Source organism: Oncorhynchus mykiss, chromosome 5 (genome assembly GCF_057628025.1).
Source record: "Oncorhynchus mykiss isolate SJ-2025 chromosome 5, ASM5762802v1, whole genome shotgun sequence".
In the NCBI taxonomy this organism is placed as follows: Eukaryota; Metazoa; Chordata; class Actinopteri; order Salmoniformes; family Salmonidae; genus Oncorhynchus; species Oncorhynchus mykiss.
Genome location: NC_143026.1, coordinates 89,378,978 through 89,405,778, shown reverse-complemented (window position 1 = coordinate 89,405,778; position 26,801 = coordinate 89,378,978). Strand labels below are relative to the sequence as shown.

The 26,801-nt window shown below is 43.4% G+C and overlaps 1 protein-coding gene across 1 annotated transcript in view; it reads left to right on the top strand.

Moving 5' to 3' along the window:
* Positions 1–453: 453 nt before the first annotated feature.
* Positions 454–26,801, top strand: part of si:ch73-61d6.3 (occludin) — a 38,155-nt gene continuing 11,807 nt past the window's right edge. Inside the window, exons 1-4 of the mRNA XM_021604721.3 lie at positions 454–771; positions 5,722–6,524; positions 6,783–6,953; positions 20,163–20,320. Coding sequence (XP_021460396.3) covers positions 5,742–6,524; positions 6,783–6,953; positions 20,163–20,320 — 1,112 coding nt within the window. The 5' untranslated portion in view covers positions 454–771; positions 5,722–5,741. The remainder of the gene's footprint in view (positions 772–5,721; positions 6,525–6,782; positions 6,954–20,162; positions 20,321–26,801) is intronic.

Below are 26,801 nucleotides of genomic sequence, written 5' to 3'. Positions count from 1 at the left end.
CTTTTTTGGTTACTACATGATTCCATATGTGTTATTCCCTCGTTTTGATGTCTTCACTATTATTCTATAATGTAGAAAATGGTAAAAAATAAAGAGAAACCCTTGAATGAGAAGGTGTGTCTAAACTTTTGACTGGTACTTTACCAGTGCAAAGTTTGCACATGTTATTTTCTGGTGGAAATAAACATCGACCAAACCCCAAACCTTTTATAGAAGTCAAGTTTATATATAATGATTAATTTATATTTTTTTATTTTTATTTATACTTATCTTGAAGGGGGGAAAGTTCTGAAAAAGCCTGGGCAAAGTAATTGAATTTGGTCTATTGGTTGTTACATGGTAATTAAATGCTAAGATCAAATGCTAATACCTGTAAAAAATGTATGAGAAAATGCACAGAACCAGTGTTTTCAGAATTCAATCAACCAATGGACTTTTTCTCTCAAGTATAACACACTGGGTAGTCGGCTAGTCTACAAATCACACCTACTTCCAGACAGCGTAGGGTTGGGCAGTCAACCAAGGTCCTTGGAAAGCACAACAAAGCACTTGTTCACAGACACAGAACCGTCTCTGCGCGTGGGACGGGACGAAAGAGGGAGCCACCACAACTAAAGCAGGTCACTAATAAACAGGTTCATTTCGTTGCTGAGTTTATTTCAACCTCTCTGGTCTACATCTTGGCGGATACAAAGTAAACTCGCAAAACGACGGCGTTTTCGGTACTGCGTTAAGCGCCAACAACCGTCAGTTTTTTTATTTTACTTTCAGGTAAGTGAAATGGGCGTTAAATCGAATTTAAACCGTTAGAAAGCGAAATAATAAGCTATTTAAATGGGTAGGCTTCATTTTAATATTTAGTTTGAGGACTTTTCCCACGCACTCTACGGCGGTTCAAAAAAGTCAACAGTCTACAAGACATGTTGCTCGATTGGCTACATATTGAAACCATGTCTTCTAGTCTAAGGTTTCCCAAACTGGGTCCTGGGGCCCCCACGTTTTGGTTTTTGCCCTAGCACTGCTACACAGCTGATTAAAATAATCAAAGCTTGATGATGAGTTATTGGTTATTTGAATCAGTTGTGTAGTGCTATAGCAAAAAAACCTAAAGGTACACCTGGCGGGTGCAGGACCTAGTTTAGAGTATACTGTAAGTGGGGATAGGCCTCAAACTAAATTTTAAAATAACGTCGACCAATTTAAATAGGTTATTATTTCGTTTGTAAATGTTTTAGGTTACGTTTTGAGTATTTTATAATTAATATTAGTTGCTCTAAACTCCAGGTGTTCTTTTGGTCTATATATTGTCAAGTGTTCCCGTTCTCTCACACAAGCTCGCAATTGTGCCTGCTCTGAGAGACGTGAAGTGCGCTCACGGGGCTTGAGGGGGGCTCTCACAGGTGTGGCCTGTGGGGCTTTCCGTTTGCATTGTTAGTAGCTTTTCTCTGTTATTTATGTTATTTCTAATTTTACATCCTGTATTAGGAAAATATGCCTAGTGGTTGACCTGGTCGACTCTTCAGTAAACCTGATCTTACTGCGTACATAAAATCAGATAGCCTTTAATGGGAACATCTCAGGCTAAAAAGTTCAAATACATTTGCACGATGCCCATTTGTGTTCTCTAAGGGAGAAACATTCAGTTATTTTTGCTCTAGTCTGTCTAGCCCTGTATTGGGAGATTGTGAGACATTATTTGTTCATTATTTTCTTGTACTCCTTTATTCTTCATTTTGATTTATTAGAGTGCTCCTCTCTATAGAGTGTTTTTAATAGCCATGTAACTAGAGTCGTCTACTACTAGCTGTGCCCCAGCCTTAGCCTACATTAGGCATGGGGGATAATAGTTTTTGACAGATGTGAGGCATGTGATTCAGGGTTAGAATTCTGTTATCAACAAGAGATGATTGAGTGTGTGGCTGTCTGTACTGGATGACAGCAGCTCAGTGAGTAGTGAGTGGGTGGCTGACCTTTGACTCCAGCTTAACAGCCTCTATCACTCTGTTGTCTGTTTCATAGAGGCAACATTTACATGGAGCTCTGAATTGTAGGCTGCTGTTAAACTGTATTGTATTATTGTATTTTATTTATTTGATGATTTAAAAAACACACTACAATCACATGTGGATACAACCAGGGATGGAAAGTAAGCAGTATATATACACTGTATAGCCTCAAAACATGGTTAAAACTATAATGTTGATGTCATGGATGGTCAGTCCTTCCATCCATAGCTCTGTCCATGAATTTGAGAGTGGTGACATCTCTCCAGGCCCATTCCTCAAGCTTTAAAAAAATCTAAACAGAGTAGGGGTGGCCGCTTTGTTATTGTTTCAGTTAAGGACTTTAGCTTTAAAGCATTTAGCCCATTAACCATTTCTTAAGGTTTGCCTTAAGATTCCCTAACAAAATGTCCAGTCGGAGGTGTTTCCTTTGGTGAGGCAGTATCATCACCACGTACATGTAGAGCAGAGTCCTGGAAAGGTGTAATGGACACCGGTGTCTAGACTTTACACACTGCAGAGGGAGTTATTTCCAATATGCTGTGATGATGGAAGCTACTAGGCAGGCTATTGATAAACAGAGGTGCAACCCCCTTCAGAAGACACCTGATCCTCCTGCCCAAATGTACCCCTCCCTCTCTCCCACAGTATCCACACAGGAGAGCTCTTGTTGGATCCTTTTTTTTTTTTTTTTTTTTTACCGTGGCCAATTTTTTTTCTCCCCTAAATACCATGGCAACCACATTTCCCACACCTAGCAGTCTTGACTTTTCCCTTCACCCTCCAAAAACAAAGACAAGAAGTTTGGGAGCGAGGAGGGGTAAGAGGGGGAGAGGGAAGACGGAATGAAAGATATGGAGTGGGGGGAGGTTGTCGGAGGAAGGGGGAGAGGATGAGGGGAAGGTGTATGAGAAGGAGGCTCTCAGTCAGGAGAGACCCCTACTGAACTGAGTCATAAAGAGAGAGAAGTAATGGCTGTACTGGGTTGAGCCCGGCCTGTCTGTTTTGTTTGTCCTCCATGATGTAAAGCTTTGGGCCATTCACAGTGTGTCTGTGACTGTAAGGAAACAGTGAGTTCTTCACCCCCTTTCAGGCAAGAAGACAGACAGGCAGACAAGCAGGAAGACAGGCAGACAGGCAGGCAGACAGACAGGCAGGAAAACAGGCAGACAGGCAGACAGACAAGCAGGAAGACAGGCAGGCAGACAGACAGGCAGGAAAACAGGCAGGCAGTCAGGCAGGCAGACAGACAGGCAGGAAAACAGGCAGGCAGTCAGGCAGGCAGGCAGACAGACAGGCAGGCAGACAGACAAGCAGGAAAACAGGCAGGCAGGCAGGAAGATAGGCAGGCAGACAGACAGGAAGACAGACAGGCAGACAAGCAGGAAGACAGGCAGGCAGACAGACAGGAAGACAGACAGGTTGGCAGGCAGGCAGGAAGACAGCCAGGGAGGAAGACAGGCAGGCAGGAAGACAGGCAGGCAGAAAGACAGGCAGGAAGTCTAAATGTCTTGTACTACTGTTATCTAATGAATTTAGCCACACACTGTTCTTGCCCTGTGCTACAATGTGTCATGATAAATAGATGGAACAATGCAGTATTTTGATGTCAAAGACTGACATGGCCTCCTCAGCATCAGCACTAAAATAAATACTTCTCATCTGCACTTCACAAATGTAAAAATCTTTAAATATTGTTTCTTCTTTAATTAAATCAGCTTGTTGTGAATGCCAAACTTTTGCCTGTTGACTTTTATAAAATAATGGCCATTGTTAAGTCTGTTTATACTGTGTGCTAGCAGTTACGTGTGGCCTAAATTCAAAACAAAACCACATTTGGCCGAGGATGGGATATGAAGTGTTCAAAGGCAGCAGAACAATTTGAGGGATTGAAGGAGACTCCCACTGCCCACGGGGCCCGGGTGAAAAGCAGCATTGTGCTGGGTTGGGCTGCTGTCTGATCTCTGGTTCCTGGTACCAACATCTCCATGCTGGTTCTGACTTTGTTGGTTCATAGAACTGAAAGCTAAGGTCATCTGTAAAGTGTCTATGTTGTAAATGATAGCCTGATGCACCCCCTCTAAATAAATGATGGCCTGATGCACCCCCTCTAAATAAATGATGGCCTGATGCACCCCCTCTAAATAAATGATGGCCTGGTGCACCCCCTCTAAATAAATGATGGCCTTGTGCACCCCTTCTAAATAAATGATGGCCTGATGCACCCCCTCTAAATAAATGATGGCCTGATGCAACCCCTCTAAATAAATGATGGCCTGATGCACCCCCTCTAAATAAATGATGGCCTGATGCACCCCCTCTAAATAAATGATGGCCTGGTGCACCCCCTCTAAATAAATGATGGCCTGATGCACCCCCTCTAAATAAATGATGGCCTGATGCACCCCCTTCTAAATAAATGATGGCCTGATGCACCCCCTCTAAATAAATGATGGCCTTGTGCACCCCTTCTAAATAAATGATGGCCTGATGCACCCCCTTTAAATAAATGATGGCCTGGTGTACCCCCTCTAAATAAACGATGGCCTGATGCACCCCCTCTAAATAAATGATGGCCTGATGCACCCCTTCTAAATAAATGATGGCCTGATGCACCCCCTCTAAATAAATGATGGCCTTGTGCACCCCTTCTAAATAAATGATGGCCTGGTGCACCCCTTCTAAATAAATGATGGCCTGGTGCACCCCTTCTAAATAAATGATGGCCTGGTGCACCCCTTCTAAATAAATGATGGCCTGATGCACCCCTTCTAAATAAATGATGGCCTGGTGCACCCCTTCTAAATAAATGATGGCCTGGTGCACCCCTTCTAAATAAATGATGGCCTGATGCACCCCTTCTAAATAAATGATGGCCTGGTGCACCCCTTCTAAATAAATGATGGCCTGGTGCACCCCTTCTAAATAAATGATGGCCTGATGCACCCCTTCTAAATAAATGATGGCCTGATGCACCCCCTTCTAAATAAATGATGGCCTGATGCACCCCTTCTAAATAAATGATGGCCTGATGCACCCCCTTCTAAATAAATGATGGCCTGATGCACCACTTCTAAATAAATGATGGCCTGGTGCACCCCTTCTAAATAAATGATGGCCTGGTGCACCCCTTCTAAATAAATGATGGCCTGATGCACCCCTTCTAAATAAATGATGGCCTGGTGCACCCCTTCTAAATAAATGATGGCCTGGTGTACCCCCTCTAAATAAATGATGGCCTGGTGCACCCCTTCTAAATAAATGATGGCCTGGTGTACCCCCTCTAAATAAATGATGGCCTGGTGTACCCCCTCTAAATAAATGATGGCCTGGTGCACCCCTTCTAAATAAATGATGGCCTGGTGCACCCCCTCTAAATAACTTAACATTAGTAGTATTCATAAAGGAGAACAGACATTGGACTGCTGTCTGTAAATGTACAATCAATCATCAAACACATCTGTTTAATAAGGCATACATGTTGGGACCAGTCAAGTAAATAATGTTTATGAGGAATATAATAGCAATGCACAAACATATGTATATAGTTATATTACTGTAAAGCTTGCCAAGTGTATTCATGTAGATTCATTCTATTCGTGTAAATCTTGAGATGAGCAAAGGTCAAGTGTAATCCTGCACATTGCCACACCTCATCAAAGCTATGTCTCAGTGCTGTTGTGCTTAGTGTCCACTAGCATCTATTTTGTCTCTGTAGGTCCCTGCCATCTTTGAGAGATGTTTGAGAAGCAGCGTTACGACAGCCCTCCCGTCTACAGTCCTCCATACAGCCCGGAATCCAATGGCTACGGCCCCCCACAAAGCTACCACCCGCCCAGGAGTGAGTTTGACCCATACCCACCCCCACCGGGCTCCTACTACATGGAAGAGAAGCCCCAACACTTCTACAAGTGGATCTCTCCTCCTGGCATCGTCAAGGCCATGTTTGGCACAATCATAGTGCTCTGTGTGGGGATCTTTGCCTGTGTGGCCTCCACCCTTGTCTGGGACATGCAGTACGGGATGGGGGGGATGGGCTCCTACGGCGGAGGGATGGGCTACGGTGGCGGTTATGGGGGAATGGGAGGCGGCTATGGCTCCAGCTACGGCTCTGGCTATGGAGGAGGCTATGGAGGAGGCTATGGTAACTATGGTAGCTCCTACCCGACACCTTACTCGGCCAAAACAACCATGATAGCTATGGCGGCCATCAACTTCTTTGTGGCGCTGGGATTCTTCGTGGCCAGTTTCTCTAAATCGACCACGTTCAGGAGCAGGAAGTTCTTCCTGGTGGTTCTGGTGGTCAGTGTCATCATGGCTGTCATCCAGGGTATCATCACCATTGTGTACGTCGTAGGGGTGAACCCTATGGCACAGAGCTCTCAGAACATGATGTACAACCCTATGCTGATGATGTGCCAGAACCTGTACGGAAGCAGCTATTCTAATATGGGTGGAGTGGGGGGTTTCGGCATGTATAACCAGTACCTCTATCACTACTGCTACGTGGACCCACAAGAGGTAGAGCAACAGTTATATTACCTGTGTAATGTATCATTTAATTGTGGTGTTGCTGGTGCTCTGAAGATGTAGAATTGGTCTATGATTACAGGCGGTTCCTTAACCCCTTTATTGAACCCTTATACTGTGTATATTTTTTTTGTAGCCCTTTAAGCCTTAAATAACAATGTAGTGTTTCAGATAGTGTAATAATTGTCTTCCATAATAATGCAATAATTGTCTTCCATAATCTCCTTGATGTTGATGTGTCTCCTTCAGGGTGTAGCCATGGTGTGTGGCTTCCTGGTTACCGCTGCCTTGGTCGTGGCTGCTTTCTTCTCCCACAAAACCAGAGGCAAGATCTGGCGCTACGGCAAGCCAAACATCTACTGGGAACAGCCCCCTGAGACTGGAGGACTAGTTTCTGAAGGCAGAGATGTGAAGGACTGGGTAAGGAAAACTCATACTGGTATGAATATCATGTTCTCTTGATTGATGGATTTTATTTGCCAGTAAAAAAACAACAACATATACACAGTACATATATTGAAAAAATATAATAATAAAAAACAATAAATGTGATGGGATATCACAATTAATGTGACGGGGATAATCACAATAAATGTGACGGGATATCATAATTAATGTGACGGGGATATCACAATTAATGTGACGGGGATAATCACAATAAATGTGACAGGGATAATCACAATAAATGTGACAGGGCTATCACAATAAATGTGATGGGATATCACAATAAATGTGATGGGGATCTCACAATAAATGTGACGGGGATAATCACAATAAATGTGATGGGGATATCACAATAAATGTGACGGGGATAATCACAATAAATGTGATGGGGATATCACAATAAATGTGACGGGGATAATCATAATAAATGTGACGGGGATAATCACAAATTCAGAGACTACACACAATACCCCATAATGACAAAGCAAATGTTTGCAAATGTATTAAAAATGAAATATCAGACCCTTTACTCAGTACTTTGATGAAGCACCTTTGGCAGTGATTACAGCCTTGAGTCTCCTTAGGTATTACGCTACAAGCTATTTTCAGGTTTTTCCAGAGATGTTCGATCGGGTTCAAGTCCGGGCTCTGGCTGGGCCACTCAAGGACATTCAGAGACTTGTCTCGAAGCCACTGCTGCATTGTCTTGGCGGTGTGCTTAGGGTCTTTGTCCTGTTGGAAGGTGAACCTTTGCCCCAGTCGGAGGTCCTGAGTGCTCTGGAGCAGGTTTTCATCAAGGATCTCTCTGTACGTTGCTCTGTTCATTTTTCCACTCAATTCTGACTAGTCTCCCAGTCCCTGCCGCTGAAAAACATCCCCACAGCATGATACTGCAACCACTATGCTTCACCGTAGGGATAGTGCCAGGTTTCCTCCAGACGTGACACTTGGCCAAAGAGTTAAATCTTGGTTTCATCAGTCCAGAGAATCTTGTTTCCTTTAGGTGTCTTTTGGAAAACTCCACGCCGCCTGTCATGTGCCTTTCACTGAGGAGTGGCTTCCATCTGGCCGCTCTACCATAAAGGCCTGATTGGTGGAATGCTGCAGAGATGGTTGTCCTTCTGGAAGATTCGCTCATCTCCACAGAGGATCTTAGGAGCTCTGTCAGAGTGACCAACGGGTTCTTGGTCACCTCCCTGACCAAGGCCCTTCTCCCCTGTTTACTCAGTTTGAGTGGGTAACCACCACTAAGAAGAGTCTTGTTGGTTCCAAACTTCTTCCACTTAAGAATGATGGAGGCCACTATGTTCTTGGGGACCTTCAATGCTGCAGAATTGTTTTGATACCGTTCCCCAGATCTGTGCCTCGACACCATCCTGTCTCAGAGCTCTACGAACGATTCCTTTGACCTCATGGCTTGTTTTTCACTCTGACATGCACTGTCAACTGTGGGACCTTATATAGACAGGTGTGTGTCTTTCCAAATCATGTCTAGTCAAATTAATTTACCACAGGTAACATCTCAAGGATGATCAATGGAAGCAGGATGCACCTGAGCTATATTTTGAGTCTCATAGCAAAGGGTCTGAATACTTATGTAAAAAAGGTATTTCTGTTTTTTAAAATCTTTAATACATTTGCAAAAAAATTCTACAACCTATTTTTGCTCTGTCATTATGGGGTATTGTGATGTCATTATGGGGTATTGTGATGTCATTATGGGGTATTGTGATGTCATTATGGGGTATTGTGTGTAGATTGATGAGCATCTTTAAAATCCAATTTAGAGTAAGGCTGTAATGTAACAATGTCCTTAGGCTCCCGAGTCGCGCATTCGGCCGCGATTGGGAGTCCCATAGGGCGGTGCACAATTGGCCCACAGTTGTCCGGGGTAGGCCGTCATTGTAAATAAGAATTTGTTCTTAACTGTCTTAAGTAAAATAATAAAATAAATAACAAAATGTGGAAAAGGGTTCTGAATACTTTCCGAATGTACTGTATTTCCATTGTAGTTCCTCTTAAGAGTAGAAAACTGATACTGGCATTAATACAGTGTAAGTATGTGTTTTTAGATGCTCCCAGGTTTAATGCAGGAATATTTCATTTACTACGAGTCATTGTCAGGTTGAACATGATAAGTTACTGTGACTAATCTATCCTCTCTCCCTAATCAGTTGTAACACATTAAGAAATGTTACATATTTGACAGTTAGAATTGCACAATACCTCAGTCAGTTACAATGTTTTCTTTACCTGAGGTAAGTTCTAGATCAAAACGGACTTTGGAATGCGAGGTTGCGGTTCCCTGCTTTCACTTTATGAGTTGAAAGTCCACAAGGAGTATCGTCATTTCATGCTTTTTATGACAGAAAATGTCAATAAAGAGTTTTTTTTTAAATGACACACTTACAGATACAGTATAATACCATAGTGGGGGCTTGGTTTAGGTGTGTGTATGTATGTTTTCACGTATCTGACTGTACCCCTGTAGGTCAAAGGTTATCAGTCAATACAGTGAGTATTGTATTAGCTGTGACACATTGACTGGTCATTGATCAATCTCAACCCAACATTGTCCTCTTGTACACTTTCTTTCAATTCATGACTCTCGCCTCAACCTTCTCTCAATTACCAGACAATCGAGAATGGCCATGTTGGCCATGCTTAGGAAAATCAAACTAGTAACCTTTAACCCGTGCCCTACTCTAGTTTCACATTTTAAGAGCAGCCTTTTGACTCCTCAGGTTAGTTTTTTAGCTGCTAGCTATTGCTACAGTGTTGCCACTCTACTGAGGGGCTGTTGCTAACAGGCGGGTAGCATGGCTGTGTGTAGTGTGTGGAGCTCATAGTTGCTGTTTGTTCAGTCTACCTAGTTTCACTCTGGCTGATCATTAACTAGTTTAAACAGGTGGTTTCTAGAGCTCTTATCTAAGGCTGACTGCCTCGCTGGCTGGCTGGCTGGCTGGGGTTTTAAACGTCAACAACTTGTCAGGTTTGCATGTCAACAAAAGGCATTGTTACCGTGGTTATTGTTGCCAGGGGGAAGGCATTGTTTCCAGGGTTTTTGGTGCCAGGGGGATGGCATTCTTACCAGGGTTATTGTTGCCATGGGGAAGGCATTGTTACCAGGGTTAATTGTTGCCAGGGGAAAGGCATTGTTACCATGGTTATTGGTGAACTAGTACTGATCTACACTGGGGATGTGTTGTTCCTGTTGACAGATGTGTGGCATGTGAAAGTAGTCAATGTAAAGCAGTCACAAGTCAATTTCACTTAATCCTCAGTTAAATGAGCAAGTGATTGAAATTCATAAAATAATCCTTAAAGGCATATGAATGGAATTGAAATGTACTTCCTGTCATTGACTGACGGCAAAGGGAATGGGTCCCATTCCTCCTTGTTATGTTGTGTTCGTCAGGCAGGGTTGGGATCAATTCCATTTCAATTCTAGTTCAGAAAGTAAACCAAATGTTCCTCAATAAGATGCATTGCAGAGTATTGGAATTGGAATAAACATTTCAATATACTTCCTGAATTGACTGTAATCTACCCCAACCCTGTACTTCAGTAAGGCTTTTTACAAGGGGTGTTATCTAGTTGTTTATGGTGAGAGTGGTTGTCACAGAGGATACCCACAGATGGCCCTCGTCAGAGGACAGGACAGGAGAGGACAGCAGAGGACAGAAGAGGTCAGGAGAGGAGAGGGCAGTAGAGGACAGGACAGGAAAGGACAGAAGCGGTCAGGAGAGGAGAGGACGGGAGAGGACAGGAAAGGACAGGAGAGGACAGGAGAGGACAGAATAGGTCAAGAGAGGATGGGAGAGGACAGGAGAGGAGAGGACATGAGAGGAGAGGACATGAGAGGAGAGGACAGGACAGAAGAGGTCAGGAGAGGAGAGGACAGGAGAGGAAAGGACAGAAGAGGTCATGAGAGGAGAGGACAGGAGAGGAGAGGACTGGAGAGGACAGGACAGGACAGGTCAGGACGTGTAGTATGTACTAAAGTATCTTTCAGCCCATGCTGTGAGTCACCCCACACTGGTTCAATGACAGTTACTTTGACTCCCTCTGCCCACTGTGCCCAGGGCCCTGTCTCTGTCTGATGACCTCACCCACACTGGCCTCATTCAGCCTGACCAGGCTCCTTTGTCCTCCGACAGATGATGTCACATGTTCTGCAGATGTAAGGCTGAATGATGTGGTAGAATATTAGACCAACCTTAACTCTGGTAGACAACATGATGACATGCATTGGTTGACAGTTTATTACACTGTTCAATGCACAATGCATTACCGCAGTTGTCCAAACTAAAGCCTTGCTGTTTGAGTGCATACTTGTGTTTCGAAGTGCTTGGCTGTTCCCTGCTCTGCTAATACATTGATTTGGATGAAGACGTGGCTGTTGAAACTGGCTTTCAGTAATATGGCTAATTGCATTTGCTTCTCTTTAGTATTCTCTGTAAACCCTGCAATTAATATTTCATTTAGTGATACTCAGCATAACTCCTTCTGGTGCCGCCTACTTCTTTAAGGCAAGGAATAGTGCAGCCTTAAAGGTGCGGATATGCAGAAATCGACTCCGCCATTTCCTGGTTGCTCAAATTCTAATAGTTTGCCTAATTTCAGTTTATGTGACAAAACAAACAAGTACAGTGTAGGGAATCATTGTACCATCTAAACTGCTGTGAAATATATTTTCAATAACTACAAATATAGTATTTTCAGGTGTTTGAAGCTGGTTTTCAAAACCCAGAGTAAAAAAACACAAAAACAAACTTTAAGAACGGGAAGCATAGAAATAACACACACGTATTATCGGAGCAGGGGCGCTGTACGTACAAGTATTATCAACTGTTAGATAAAAAGAGGGGGTGTGGTTGGTTGCCGCTTATTTACCCTCTACCTTGCTCAGCTGTGGGAACATAGCAGCTGACACTCCCTCCATCTCTGCCCCATGCCTGCCTTCCTTCCCCTCACCCCTCCCTCCCAACCCCTGTCTTTGCCTTCCTGTCCCTACCCCCTCTCTCCTTACCCATAATCCTCCCTGTCCCTAGCCCCACTCTCCTTACCCATCATCCTTCCTGCCCCTACCCCCTCTCTCCTTACCCATTATCCTTCCTGCCCCTACCCCTCTCTCCTTACCCATCATCCTTCCTGCCCCTAACCCCTCTCTCCTTACCCATCATCCTTCCTGCCCCTACCCCATCATCCTTCCTGCCCCTACCCCCTCTCTCCTTATCCATCATCCTTGTCCCTACCCCCTCTCTCCTTACCCATAATCCTCCCTGTCCCTACCCCCTCTCTCCTTACCCATTATCCTTCCTGCCCCTACCCCCTCTCTCCTTACCCATCATCCTTCCTGCCCCTACCCCCTCTCTCCTTACCCATAATCCTCCCTGTCCCTACCCCCTCTCTCCTTATCCATCATCCTTGTCCCTACCCCCTCTCTCCTTACCCATCATCCTCCCTGTCCCTACCCCTCTCTCCTTACCCATCATCCTTCCTGCCCCTACCCCCTCTCTCCTTACCCATCATCCTTCCTGCCCCTACCCCCTCTCTCCTTACCCATAATCCTCCCTGTCCCTACCCCCTCTCTCCTTACCCATTATCCTTCCTGCCCCTACCCCCTCTCTCCTTACCCATCATCCTTCCTGCCCCTACCCCCTCTCTCCTTATCCATCATCCTTGTCCCTACCCCCTCTCTCCTTACCCATCATCCTTCCTGCCCCTACCCCCTCTCTCCTTACCCATTATCCTTCCTGCCCCTACCCCCTCTCTCCTTACCCATCATCCTTCCTGCCCCTACCCCTCTCTCCTTACCCATCATCCTTCCTGCCCCTACCCCCTCTCTCCTTACCCATCATCCTTCCTGCCCCTACCCCTCTCTCCTTATCCATCATCCTTGTCCCTACCCCCTCTCTCCTTACCCATCATCCTTCCTGTCCCTACCCCCTCTCTCCTTACCCATAATCCTCCCTGTCCCTACCCCCTCTCTCCTTACCCATTATCCTTCCTGCCCCTACCCCCTCTCTCCTTACCCATCATCCTTCCTGCCCCTACCCCCTCTCTCCTTATCCATCATCCTTGTCCCTACCCCCTCTCTCCTTACCCATCATCCTTCCTGCCCCTACCCCCTCTCTCCTTACCCATTATCCTTCCTGCCCCTACCCCCTCTCTCCTTACCCATCATCCTTCCTGCCCCTACCCCTCTCTCCTTACCCATTATCCTTCCTGCCCCTACCCCCTCTCTCCTTACCCATCATCCTTGTCCCTACCCCCTCTCTCCTTACCCATCATCCTCCCTGTCCCTACCCCTCTCTCCTTACCCATTATCCTTCCTGCCCCTACCCCCTCTCTCCTTACCCATCATCCTTCCTGCCCCTACCCCCTCTCTCCTTACCCATCATCCTTGTCCCTACCCCCTCTCTCCTTACCCATCATCCTTCTTGTCCCTACCCCGCTGTCCTTACCCATCAGCCTTCCTGCCCCTATCAATTAAATGTAAGGGCTTTATTGGGAAATATGGGAAATATATGGGAATAATATGGGAAATACATGGGAAATATATGTTAACATTGCCAAAGAAAGTGAACTAGATAATAAACAAACAGTAAACATTACACTCACACAAGTTCCAAAATAATAAAGAAATGACAGATGTCATATTATGTGCAAATAGTTAAAGTACAGAAGTGAAAATAAATATGTGTTGTATTTACAATGGTGTTTGTTCTTCACTGGTTGCCCTTTTCTTGTGGCAACAGGTCACAAGCTGCTGTGATGGCACACTGAGGTATTTCACCCAATAGATATGGGAGTTTATCAAAATTGGGTTTGTTTTCGAATTCTTTGTGTATCTGTGTAATCTGAGGAAAATATGTGTCTCTGATATGGTCATACATTTGTCAGGATGTTAGAAAATGCAGCTCAGTTTCCACCTCATTTTGTGGGCAGTGTGCACATAGCCTGTCTTCTCTTGAGAGCCAGGTCTGCCTACGGTGGCCTTTCTCAATAGCAATGCTCACTGAGTCTGTACATAGTCAAGGCTTTCCTTAAATTTGGGTCAGTCACAGTGGTCAGGTATTCTGCCACTGTGTACTTTCTGTTTATGGCTAAATAGCATTCTAGTTTGCTCAGTTTTTTTTGTTAATTCTTTCCAATGTGTAAAGTAATTATCTTTTTGTTTTCTCATGATTTGTTTGGGTCTAATTGTGTTGCTGTCCTGGGGCTCTGTGGGGTCTGTTTGTGTTTGTGAACAGAGCCCCAGGACCAGCTTGCTTAGGGGACTCATCTCCAGGTTCATCTCTCTGTAGTTGATGGCTTTGTTATGGAAGGTTTGAGTCTCGCTTCCGGCTCTTTTTTTGTTGTTGGATTTTGATATTTAGTGGGTATCGGCCTAATTCTGATCTGCATGCATTATTTGGTGTTTTACGTTGTACACAGAGGATATTTTTGCCGAATTCTGCATGCAGAGTCTCGATTTGGTGTTCGTCCCATTTTGTGAATTCTTGGTTGGTGAGCAGACCCCAGAACTCACAACCATAAAGGGGAATAGGTTGTATAACTGATTAAAGTATTTTTTAGCCAGATCCTAATTGGTATGTTGAATTTTATGTTCCTTTTGATGGCAAAGAAGGCACTTCTTGCCTTGTCGCTCAGCTCGTTCACAGCTTTGTGGAAATTACCTGTGGCGCTGATGTTTAGGCCGAGGTATGTATAGTTTTTTGTGTGCTCTCGGGCAACGGTGTCTAGATGGAATTTGTATTTGTTGTCCTGGCAACTGGACTTTTTTTGGAACACCATTATTTTTGTCTTACTGAGATTTACTGTCAGGGCCCAGGTCTGACAGAATCTGTGCATAAGATCTAGGTACTGCTGTAGGCCCTCCTTGGTTGGGGACAAGGATCCCCCTCTGTCTATCCCCCTCTCCCTCCCACTCTCCCTGCCCCTCAGCCTCCCACCTTCCTTTCTTGCCACATACCCTCTGACCTACCTCTTTCATCCTCCCACGTTTCCATCCCTACACTTACCCCCCCCCCCCCCTCCCCTCTCCCTTCTGCTCCCCCTCCCTGGCCCTTACACCCTCCCTCCCTCCCACCCTACCCCAGGTCCTAGGGGCTCAGACATTCCTTCCCTGCTTATTTAGGCTGCTCACAGCCCAGCACCACTCTACTTCATGCAGAGAGGGGCATTGTTGGAATTCCTAGATGACTTGCCTTGTGCTCTTCAAAAGGTGTCCTTCTTCCTGGTTCATGCAGCTGCAGGGAAGTGCTGCCTGTACCCCACCCAATGATTGTTTCTTTCTAGCAGCAGGTTTGCTGCTGTTACAGAGAACCTGCCCTGTGAAGGTAGTAATGCAGTGCACGTGTCTTAGGAACGTTAGAGAGAGACACCTCTCTCTCTCTCTCTCTCTCTCTCTCTCTCTCTCTCTCTCTCTCTCTCTCTCTCTCTCTCTCTCTCTCTCTCTCTCTCTCTCTCTCCCTCTCTCTCTCTCTCTCTCTCTCTCTGGAGAGAGAAAGTAAAAGTGCAATATGTGCTATGTAAGAAAGCTAACGTTTCAGTTCCTTACTCAGAACATGAGAACATATGAAAGCTGGTGGTTCCTTTTAACATGAGTCTTCAATATTCCCAGGTAAGAAGTTTTAGGTTGTAGTTATTATAGGAATTATAGGACTATTTCCCTCTATACCATTTGTATTTCATTAACCTTTGACTATTGGATGTTCTTATAGGCACTTTAGTATTGCCAGTGTAACAGTATAGATTCCGTCCCTCTAGTTAACTAGCTAGCCATTTCACTTCGGTTACACCAGCCTCATCTTTGATAGGCTTGAAGTCATAAACAGCGCAATGCTTGACTCACAACGAAGAGCTGTTGGCAAAACGCACGAAAGGGCTGTTTGAATTAATGTTTACGCTCCTGCTTCTCCCTACCACCACTCAGTCAGATACTTGTATGCTTGTATGCTCAGTCAGATTATATGCAACGCAAGACACGCTAGATAATATCTAGTAATATCATCAACCATGTGTAGTTAACTAGTGATTATGATTGATTGTTTTTTATAAGATAAGTTTAATGCTAGCTAGCAACTTCCCTTGGCTTACTGCATTCGCGTAACAGGCAGTCTCTTTGTGGAGTGCAACGAGAGAGAGGCAGGTCGTTATTGCGTTGGACTAGTTAACTGTTAACTGCAAGATTGGATACCCCGAGCTGACAAGGTGAAAATCTGTCATTCTGCCCCTGAACAAGGCAGTTAACCCACCATTCCTAGGCCGTCATTGAAAATAAGAATGTGTTCTTAACTGACTTGCCTAGTTAAATAAAGGTATAAACTTGAAATCGGCCCTAATTAATCGTCCATTCCGATTAATCGGTCGACCTCTAACACACACACACACAATACATTGCATTGTTAGTGACAGAGATGAAATAAAGTGACAGATTGCCTAGGCTTGCAGTGTGACCCCATCCTGAGACCTTTATTGTAGAGACGACACGACCTTTCCACTCACACAGGAAGGACTTGCTGATGTAGATTAAGACTTGGTTGTTTATATCCCAGCGACCTCTCCCTTTGTATGGAGGAAAAGGAAAGAGCAGTTAGTCTGTTGCATAAGACGCAATCCCTTTTCCTTTTCTTCTTTTTGTTGACTATTCCTTTTTAAAATAGTTTTTCTACAGAACTCAGTTAAATTTAATCTCACACAGTGTCAATATGCATCTAATTTTCAGCAATTAGACCTACTGTAGATGACAAAACTTTCTCTGATATTGATCACCAATATTTAATGTTTCACAGACATATTTGCGGAAATGGATGGATATCAATTCCTAGACACAATAAAATGATAGCACATACGTTATCCCAGAACGGGTGTCAGTTTGTCACAGGACCACAGCAAATGTAATAGAATACCAGAGTATGAGTCATAATACCCATGAAACCTAGCGGTCAAACACTGAAATGGTTCCAATTATTTTTCCACCATTCATTTTTCCCATAGGGGGTGCTTTTAGTGTTTCGTGTAGGCTTACCCTGCCGTGACATTTTGATAACTGTGTAAATCTCTCTAGGACAAGGTGACTTTTATCAATATATTTGCCTGTATTTACCCTAATTAGCTGCTAATGTGGCTATCATAAGGAACTATCATAAGGAACTACAAATGCCATGTGGCTATCATAAGGAACTACAAATGCCATGTGGCAAATCTCTCTAGGACAAGGTGACTTTTATCAATATATTTGCCTGTATTTACCCTAATTAGCTGCTAATGTGGCTACCATAAGGAACTACAAATGCCATGACGTTCTGGACCAGATTGCCGAAACCAGGCAAAGCTAAGAGTCTCTGGATTAACTATCTAATGTTGGCTAAATGTAGTAATTAATAAATAGGCTACATTTCTTTAAATGGACAATTCTGTGAGCTGTCTTGTTTAAATTGACACTGTTATCAAAGATATCAGCTAGAGATAATGTGCAGGTATTTGTAGTTTTGCATGATGTCTACTTTTATCCTAATTAGCATTTTCAAATCTGAGAGTAAATAGAGCCGAATATATTGAGAAAAGTCAACTTGCCCAAGAGAGATTTATATGGTTATCAAAACCTCACGCCAGGGTAAACCTACACGAAACACAACCTATATTTTAAGTGTTTCTTAAATCCCCTATGGGGAAAAATGAATGTTCGAAAAATGATTGGAACCATTTCCCTGTTTGACCGCTAGGTTTCATGGGTATTATGACACCTCCACTGTGGGGCTCTATAGGGATCCTTTATGCTTTTTTGCATCTAGAGATGTGACATTTCTGGGTGCATTAAATGCATTCTGGCAGGAGTGTAGTAAGTCCTATGTATTATCTTAAATTGCAGTAGTTTATGTCTTAGTGTTGTAGAAGCAGGTTTGAACATTTTCACATATCGGTTCTCCTCAATTTCTTCCTTTAGTTCTGTTTCCTATTTTTGACTTACAGGTTCTGAACCATCAGGTAGAGTTGCAATCAACCGTTGATATAACCTGGCAATCGACTTCTTTGGCATAGCAGCTTCTCTCAGTATTTTTTTCTATGCTAGATGCCTTAGGTATATCCAGATTCTGTTGAAGCGATTTAATAATCCTGCAGTGCCAGACGTGTCCCCCTGCTTAAGCCAGTACATGTCCAGGCCCGTCTGAAGTTTGCTAGAGAGCATTTGGATGATCCAGAAGAAGATTGGGAGAATGTCATATGGTCAGATGAAACCAAAATATTACTTTTTGGTAAAAACTCAACTCGTCGTGTTTGGAGGACAAAGAATGCTGAGTTGCATCCAAAGAACACCATACCTACTGTGAAGCATGGGGGTGGAAACATCATGCTTTGGGGCTGTTTTTCTGCAAAGGGACCAGGACGACTGACCCGTGTAAAGGAAAGAATGAATGGGGCCATGTATCGTGAGATTTTGAGTGAAAACCTCCTTCCATCAGCAAGGGCATTGAAGATGAAACGTGGCTGGGTCTTTCAGCATGACAATGATCCCAAACACACCGCCCGGGCAACGAAGGAGTGGCTTTGTAAGAAGCATTTCAAGGTCCTGGGGTGGCCTAGCCAGTCTCCAGATTTTAACCCCATAGAAAATCTTTGGAAGGAGTTGAAAGTCCATGTTGCCCAGCAACAGCCCCAAAACATCACTGCTCTAGAGGAGATCTGCATGGAGGAATGGGCCAAAATACCAGCAACAGTGTGTGAAAAGACTTACAGAAAACGTTTGACCTCTGTCATTGCCAACAAAGGGTATATAACAAAGTATTGAGAAACTTTTGTTATTGACCAAATACTTATTTTCCACCATAATTTGCAAATAAATTCATAAAAAAATCCTACAATGTGATTTTCTGGATTTTTTTTCTTATTTTGTCTGTCATAGTTGAAGTGTACCTATGATGAAAATTACAGGCCTCTCTCATCTTTTTGAGTGGGAGAACTTGCACAATTGGTGGCTGACTAAATACTTTTTTGCCCCACTGTATATTTATTTGGATTATGGTGACCCTGCCGAACATAGAAATAGGGAGAGATCTCCATCTCTGAACATCAGATTCAAACTGATCTATTAAAGGAGATATATTGATTTTATATGCCTCCTCCAGGCTGCATGATATCAGTACACCCAGGTATTTCGTACGTGTCTTTGTCCATTTCCACTTAAATTGACTTTCTAATCTTGAGAAGTAATGATTATTTCAGTCTTCTCCCAATTCACTTTGAATCCTGATACAGCGCTATATGTGTCCAAGAGTAGTAAAATAAATGACAGGGAATGTTTTGGTTCAGATAAGTAAAATGTAATCTGCATACAAGGAAGTCACATTTTGATCTCCACCAATCTCTAAACCCCGGATTGAGCCATGAGTTCTAATTATTGATTCTAGGGGTTCTGTGGGCTAATGAAAATAAATAGCTAGACAAAGGACATCCCTGTCTTGCAAGCCCTTTCCTTAGCTAGCGTGGATGTTCAAATGGAATCAAGGCCAACTGTCATATCATAAACTTTCCCTCCGTTTCACGTCCATGATAAGACTGGAGCTGGACAGAGAGAGCTTCCTGCTAACATAAATACACTAATGGTCATTTTTTGGGGGGACAGTAATTAAGGGAAATGGGTGTGTGGTGATTGTTGGTAACTTGGCATGGTGTCCTCTTGATTCTGGAACCAAGCAGGTAATCCACATTTCACTCAAGACCCGGGCTGGCTAATTATATGCCTGGCCGACTGCTCAGCCAGGCTGAGAACAGTTATTTTTTTAAATGCCATTCTTGGCATAGAGTCAGACCTATTAAAGTGAATCACTGTCTAATGACATACGCGCTCACATAATGCCCTGTCGTAAGAAGGGGCCCAGTCTCTTGTATCATGATACTATAGGTTGTGGAGTGGAGGCCTAAAGTTGCTCTAGCTTCAAATCTGAAACAAACTTTGAAACAAAGTCTCAGCCTGTCGTCTATATTACTTTCAAGGTCAAAGACTAGTGTTTTTATTCCAGGTTTTCACCAGAGAGGATGTTAGGTAATGTTATGGTTATGCTAGGAAGTTAGCATGAAAACAGTCTCGTGACACAATAGCCACCTCTGTTTGTGTTTGTTGGTGTGCTGCTGACAGAGGCCCCTCTCTGTGTGTGTGTTTCCTGGCTGCTTTAGGTGAACAATGTAGAGGACGGACAAAGTACTCAGGGTGCACCTACCGTGGTGCTGTCAGAGAAGTCCGTCCCCCTCAACACCTCAGCCAATAGCATCATCTCCTACCCGACCAAGGCTGACAGCAGGGTGTACACTGGAGACGCCTACAATGATGACGTGTGAGTAAACAGACAAACAACACCACCTCAGCCCTGTTCCAATGTATCTTTTCTTTCTCTCTTCATCGGTTATATGCTCCCTTTCCTTGAACATACTCAAATCATTTCTATTTGTCACATCCGCCGAATGCTGTGAATGTGCAGGGTTACACAGTATTTGAGGTAGATACTGTATGTACATGAAGGCAGGGTTACACGGTATTTGAGGTAGATACTGTATGTACATGAAGGCAGGGTTACACGGTATTTGAGGTAGATACTGTATGTAAATGAAGGCAGGGTTACACGGTATTTGAGGTAGATACTGTATGTACATGAAGGCAGGGTTACACGGTATTTGAGGTAGATACTGTATGTACATGAAGGCAGGGTTACACGGTATTTGAGGTAGATACTGTATGTACATGAAGGCAGGGTTACACGGTATTTGAGGTAGATACTGTATGTACATGAAGGCAGGGTTACACAGTATTTGAGGTAGATACTGTATGTACATGAAGGCAGGGTTACACGGTATTTGAGGTAGATACTGTATGTACTTGAAGGCAGGGTTACACAGTATTTGAGGTAGATACTGTATGTACTTGAAGGCAGGGTTACACAGTATTTGAGGTAGATACTGTATGTACATGAAGGCAGGGTTACACGGTATTTGAGGTAGATACTGTATGTACATGAAGGCAGGGTTACACGGTATTTGAGGTAGATACTGTATGTACATGAAGGCAGGGTTACACGGTATTTGAGGTAGATACTGTATGTACATGAAGGCAGGGTTACACGGTATTTGAGGTAGATACTGTATGTACATGAAGGCAGAGTTACACGGTATTTGAGGTAGATACTGTATGTACATGAAGGCAGGGTTACACAGTATTTGAGGTAGATACTGTATGTACATGAAGGCAGGGTTACACGGTATTTGAGGTAGATACTGTATGTACATGAAGGCAGGGTTACACGGTATTTGAGCTAGATACTGTATGTACATGAAGGCAGGGTTACACGGTATTTGAGCTAGATACTGTATGTACATGAAGGCAGGGTTACACGGTATTTGAGGTAGATACTGTATGTACATGAAGGCAGGGTTACACGGTATTTGAGGTAGATACTGTATGTACATGAAGGCAGGGTTACACAGTATTTGAGGTAGATACTGTATGTACATGAAGGCAGGGTTACACGGTATTTGAGGTAGATACTGTATGTACATGAAGGCAGGGTTACACGGTATTTGAGGTAGATACTGTATGTACATGAAGGCAGGGTTACACGGTATTTGAGGTAGATACTGTATGTACATGAAGGCAGGGTTACACAGTAGTGTGTGTGTGTGTGTGTGTGTGTGTGTGTGCATGCATGCATGTGTGTGCATATCTAGTGTGAGTGTATTGTGTGTGAGTGAGTGAGTGAGTGTGTGTGTGTGTGTGTGTGTGCATGCATGTGTGTGCGTATGTAGTGTGAGTGTATTGTGTGTGAGGGAGTGTGTGTGTGTGTGCATGCATGTGTGTGTGAGTGTATTGTGTGAGTGAGTGAGTGAGTGAGTGAGTGAGTGAATGCGTGTGTGTGCGTATGTAGTGTGAGTGTATTGTGTGTGAGTGAGTGAGTGAGTGTGTGTGTGTGTGTGCATGCATGTGTGTGTGAGTGTATTGTGTGTGAGTGAGTGTGTGTGTGTGTGTGTGTGCATGCATGTGTGTGAGTGTATTGTGTGTGAGTGAGTGTGTGTGTGTGTGTGTGTATGCCTGTGTGTGAGTGTATTGTGTGTGAGTGAGTGAGTGAGTGAGTGAGTGAGTGAGTGAGTGTGTGTGTGTGCATGTGTGTATGTATCTAGTGTGTGTGTATTGTGTGTGAGTGAGTGTGTATCTACAGTGCCTTGAGAAAGTATTCATACCCCTTGACTTATTCCACATTTTGTTGTTTTACAGCCTGAATTAAAAATAGATTTTTACGCATCTACACACAATACCCCATAATGACATCACAATACCCCATAATGACATCACAATACCCCATAATGACATCACAATACCCCATAATGACATCACAATACCCCATAATGACATCACAATACCCCATACTGACAAAGTGAGAAAAAAAAAACATGTTTTTAGACATTTTAGAAAATGTATTGAAAATGAAATACATAAATATCTAATTTACATAAGTTTTCCCACCTTTCACAGAGGATTATAGCTGTGAAGGTTTCTGGGTAAGTCTCTAAGTGCTTTTCACACCTGGTTTGTGCAACATTTGCCCATTATTATTATTTTAAATTCTTCCAGTCAAATTGGTTGGTGATCATTGCCAGTCAACCATTTTCAGGTCTTGCCATATATTTTCTAGTAGATTTAAGTCAAAACTGTAACTCTGCCACTCAGGAACATTCACTGTCTTCTTGGAAAGTAACTCCTGTGTAGATTTGGCCTTGTGTTTTAGGTTATTGTTCTGCTGAAAGGTAAATTCATCTCCCAGTGTCTGGTGGAAAGCAGACTGAGGAAGGTTTTCCTCTAGGGTTTTGTCTGTGCTTAGCTCCATTCCGATTATTTTTAATCCTGAAAAACTCCACGGTCCTTATTGATTAAAAGCATACCCATAACATGATGCAGACACCACTATGTTTGAAAATGTGGAGAATGGATTTTCCAAACATACAGTAACACTTTGTATTCAGGACATAAAGTACATTTCTTTGCCACATTTTTAGCAGTATTATTTTAGTGCCTTGTTGCAAACAGGAAGCATGTTTTGGAATATATTCTTATTCTGTACAGGCTTCCTTTTTTTTCACTTTGTGTTGTGGAGTAACTACAATGTTGTTGATCCATCCTCAGTTTTCTACTATCACAGCCATTAAACCCTGTGACTGTTTTAAAGTCATCCTTCCTTCCTCTCCGCCAACTGAGTTAGGAAGGACAGCTGTATCTGTGTAGTGACTGGGCGTATTGATACACCATCCAAAGTGTAATTAAAAACTTCACCATGCTCAAAAGTATATTCAATATGTGCTTTTTTAAATATGTTGTACCCATCTACTAATAGGTGTCGTTTGTGAGGCATTGGAAAACCTCCCTGGTCTTTGTGGTTGAATCTGTGTTTGAAATTCACTGCTGAACTAACAGACCTTACAGATAATTGTATGTGTGGGGTTCAGAGAGGAGGTAGTCATTCAAAAATCATGTTAAACACTATTATTGCACACAGAGTGAATCCATGCAACTTATTATGTGACTTGTTTAAGTACATTTTTAGACCTGAACTTATTTAGGCTTGCTATAACAAAGGTGTTGAATACTTATTGACTCAAGACATTTCAGCTTTTCATTAATTAATTAATTAGTAAAAATGTATAATTATTTTGTCCACTTTGACATTATGGGCTATTGTGTGTAGGTCAGTGACAACAACACATCTGAATTCAGCCTGTACAGTCAAGGGGTGTGAATACTCTCTGAAGGCAAACACGTCCAAAACATTAGGAACGCCTGCTCTTTCCATGATATGGACTGACCAGCTGAATCCAGGTGAATCCAGGTGAACGCTACGATCCCTTCTTGATGTCACCAATCCACCTCAGTCAGTGTAGATGAAGGACAGGAGAACTGTTAAAGAGGGATCTTTAAGCCGTCTCGGCAATTGAGACACGGGGCTCTATTTCAACAAACCTAACGTCATGGTGAATCTAAGCGCTGGGCGGTAGCGCTATGGTTTCGGGGGTATGTCAGAAATATTTGTTCCGTTTTCACAAGCACAATTATCGGCGCAGTTGCTGGCGTTGGCGCGAAAGGGTCGGGTTTTTGATGAATTAACAAGCTGTGGGTGTGTCAAGGCGTGGCCCTTCACTGGCCAATCACAACGTGCTCCATGGCTGAATATGTGGTTGCTTCAAGTCGTGTATTTACGGTCTTTTATGGACCGCCTTGGAATCAACTCCAATTCCATTGTTAGTCCATTATATTATATTTGTTTAACTGTTACAGAAAGAGAATAACAAAATTCAGATTTGTCCCATCGATTCTAAATATATGTTAACTTGAACCTGTTTGCAGTCCACATTGTTCTATGTAATTGCATGTCTTCAATGTTAAAATACAGTATGTAGTGTACATAACATTCACACTGATATAGGGGCTAGGCCTGCTGTAAATACAGTATGCAGTGTACATAACATTCACACTGATATAGGGGCTAGGCCTGCTGTAAATACAGTATGTAGTGTACATAACATTCACACTGATATAGGGGCTAGGCCTGCTGTAAATACAGTATGCAGTGTACATAACATTCACACTGATATAGGGGCTAGGCCTGCTGTAAATACAGTATGTAGTGTACATAACATTCACACTGATATAGGGGCTAGGCCTGCTGTAAATACAGTATGTCGTGTACATAACATTCACACTGATATAGGGGCTAGGCCTGCTGTAAATACAGTATGTAGTGTACATAACATTTACACTGATATAAGGGCCACAGATGTCCTCACCATAAAACCAGGCAGTGAATCATTCTACCGGTAATACGTTTGGTTTTAATAAAATGAAATACAAGCTTTTTTTTTCAGTAAATACATGTCAAATGTCATAAAATATCATAAAATTGGCAGGATAAAGAAGAAACACGATGCATTGTTGTTGAACCAGCCTGTTCCTAGGGAAAGGGAAGGGAAAGTAAGGGCAGCCTACGGAGGGTTTAAAAAATATGAAACGGAAAAACAAACAATTGTTACAGGACAATAACCTCTAAATACGAGGTTCACCGGTATTCACTGAGGCTCTCATCTCTTGTTTCATGATGGGCATGGACATATGTAGACTACATCATGGAGGGGGTTTTACGGGAGCTGCATGGCTCAAATAATGTGGGCCTGCCTACAATCAGTGGTGTAAAGTACTTCAGTAAAGAGACTTCAACTTAAATAGTGTTTTGTGGTTTCTGTACTTTACTTTAGTATTTATATTTTTGACAACTTTTACTTCACTACATTCCTAAGGAAAATAATGTACTTTTTACTCCATACATTTTCCCTGACACCCAAAACTAGGCAAACTTAGGCAAGTCATTACATTTTTTGATTGGTTAGCAGGACAGGAAAATGGTCAAATTCACGCACTTATCAAGAGAACATCCCTGGTCATCTCTATTGCCTCTGATCTAGCGGACACACTAAGCAGAGAACTTCCCTGGTCCTCCATACTACCTCTGATTCTGGCAGATCTAAATGTTGGGCAAGACAAAAGATTTAAGTTCCTTTGAATGGGATATGGTAGTAGGTGCCAGGCACACCGGTTTGAGTAAGTCAGGAACTGCAACGCTGCTGGGTTTTTCACGCCCAACAGTTTCCTGTGTGTATCAAGATTATTATTATTATTTATTTTTAATTGAACCTTTATTTAACTAGGAAAGTCAGTTAATAACACATTCTTATTTACAATGATGGCCTACCCCGGTTAAACCCTCCCCTAACCCGGACGACGCTGGGCCAATGGTGCACCGCCCTATGGGACTCCCGATCACAGCCGGTTGTGATACAGCCCAGGATTGAACCAGGGTCTGTAGGGACGCCTCTAGCACTGAGATGCAGGGCCTTACATGCTAAACCCACTCCAATTTGCTTACCGCCACAATAGGTTCACAGACAACACAATTGCAATCACACTGCACACTGCCCTAACCCATCTGGACAAGAGGAATACCTATGTAAGAATGCTGTTCATGTATTACAGCTCAGCATTTAACACCATAGTACCCTCCAAATTCGTCATTAAGCTCGAGACCCTGGGTCTCAACCCCGCCCTGTGCAACTGAGTCCTGGACTTTGATGGGCCGCCCCCAGGTGGTGAAGGTAGGAAACATCTCCACCCTGCTGATCCTCAACACTGGGGCCCCACAAGGGTGCGTTCTCAGCCCTCTCCTGTACTCCCTGTTCACCCATGACTGCGTGGCCATGCACGCCTCCAACTCAATCATCAAGTTTGCAGACGACACTACAGTGGTAGGCTTGATTACCAACAATGACGACAGGGAGGAGACGAGGCTTGATTACCAACAATGCCTACAGGGAGGAGACGAGGGTCCTCGGAGTGTGGTGTCAGGAAAATAACCTCACACTCAACGTCAACAAAAGAAAGGAGATGATCGTGAACAGCAGAGGGAGCACCCCCTATCCACATCGACGGGATAGTAGTGGAGAAGGTAGAAAGTTAAGTTCCTCGGCCGTTTAATTAACTTTTTAGCAGTCTTATGGCTATCTAGCAGTCTTATGGCTTGGGAGTAGAAGCTCGCTGAGCCTGCTTGTCCGAGAGCCGATGCTCCGGTCCCGTTTGCCGGACGGTAGCAGAGTAAACAGTCTATGGCGTGGGTGGCTGGAGTCTTGATGTAGAAGACCTGGAACATATCCCAGTCTTTAGTAGCAAAACAGTCTTGTAGCCTCACGTCCGCATCATTATACCACTTCCGTATTTAGCGCATCACTGGT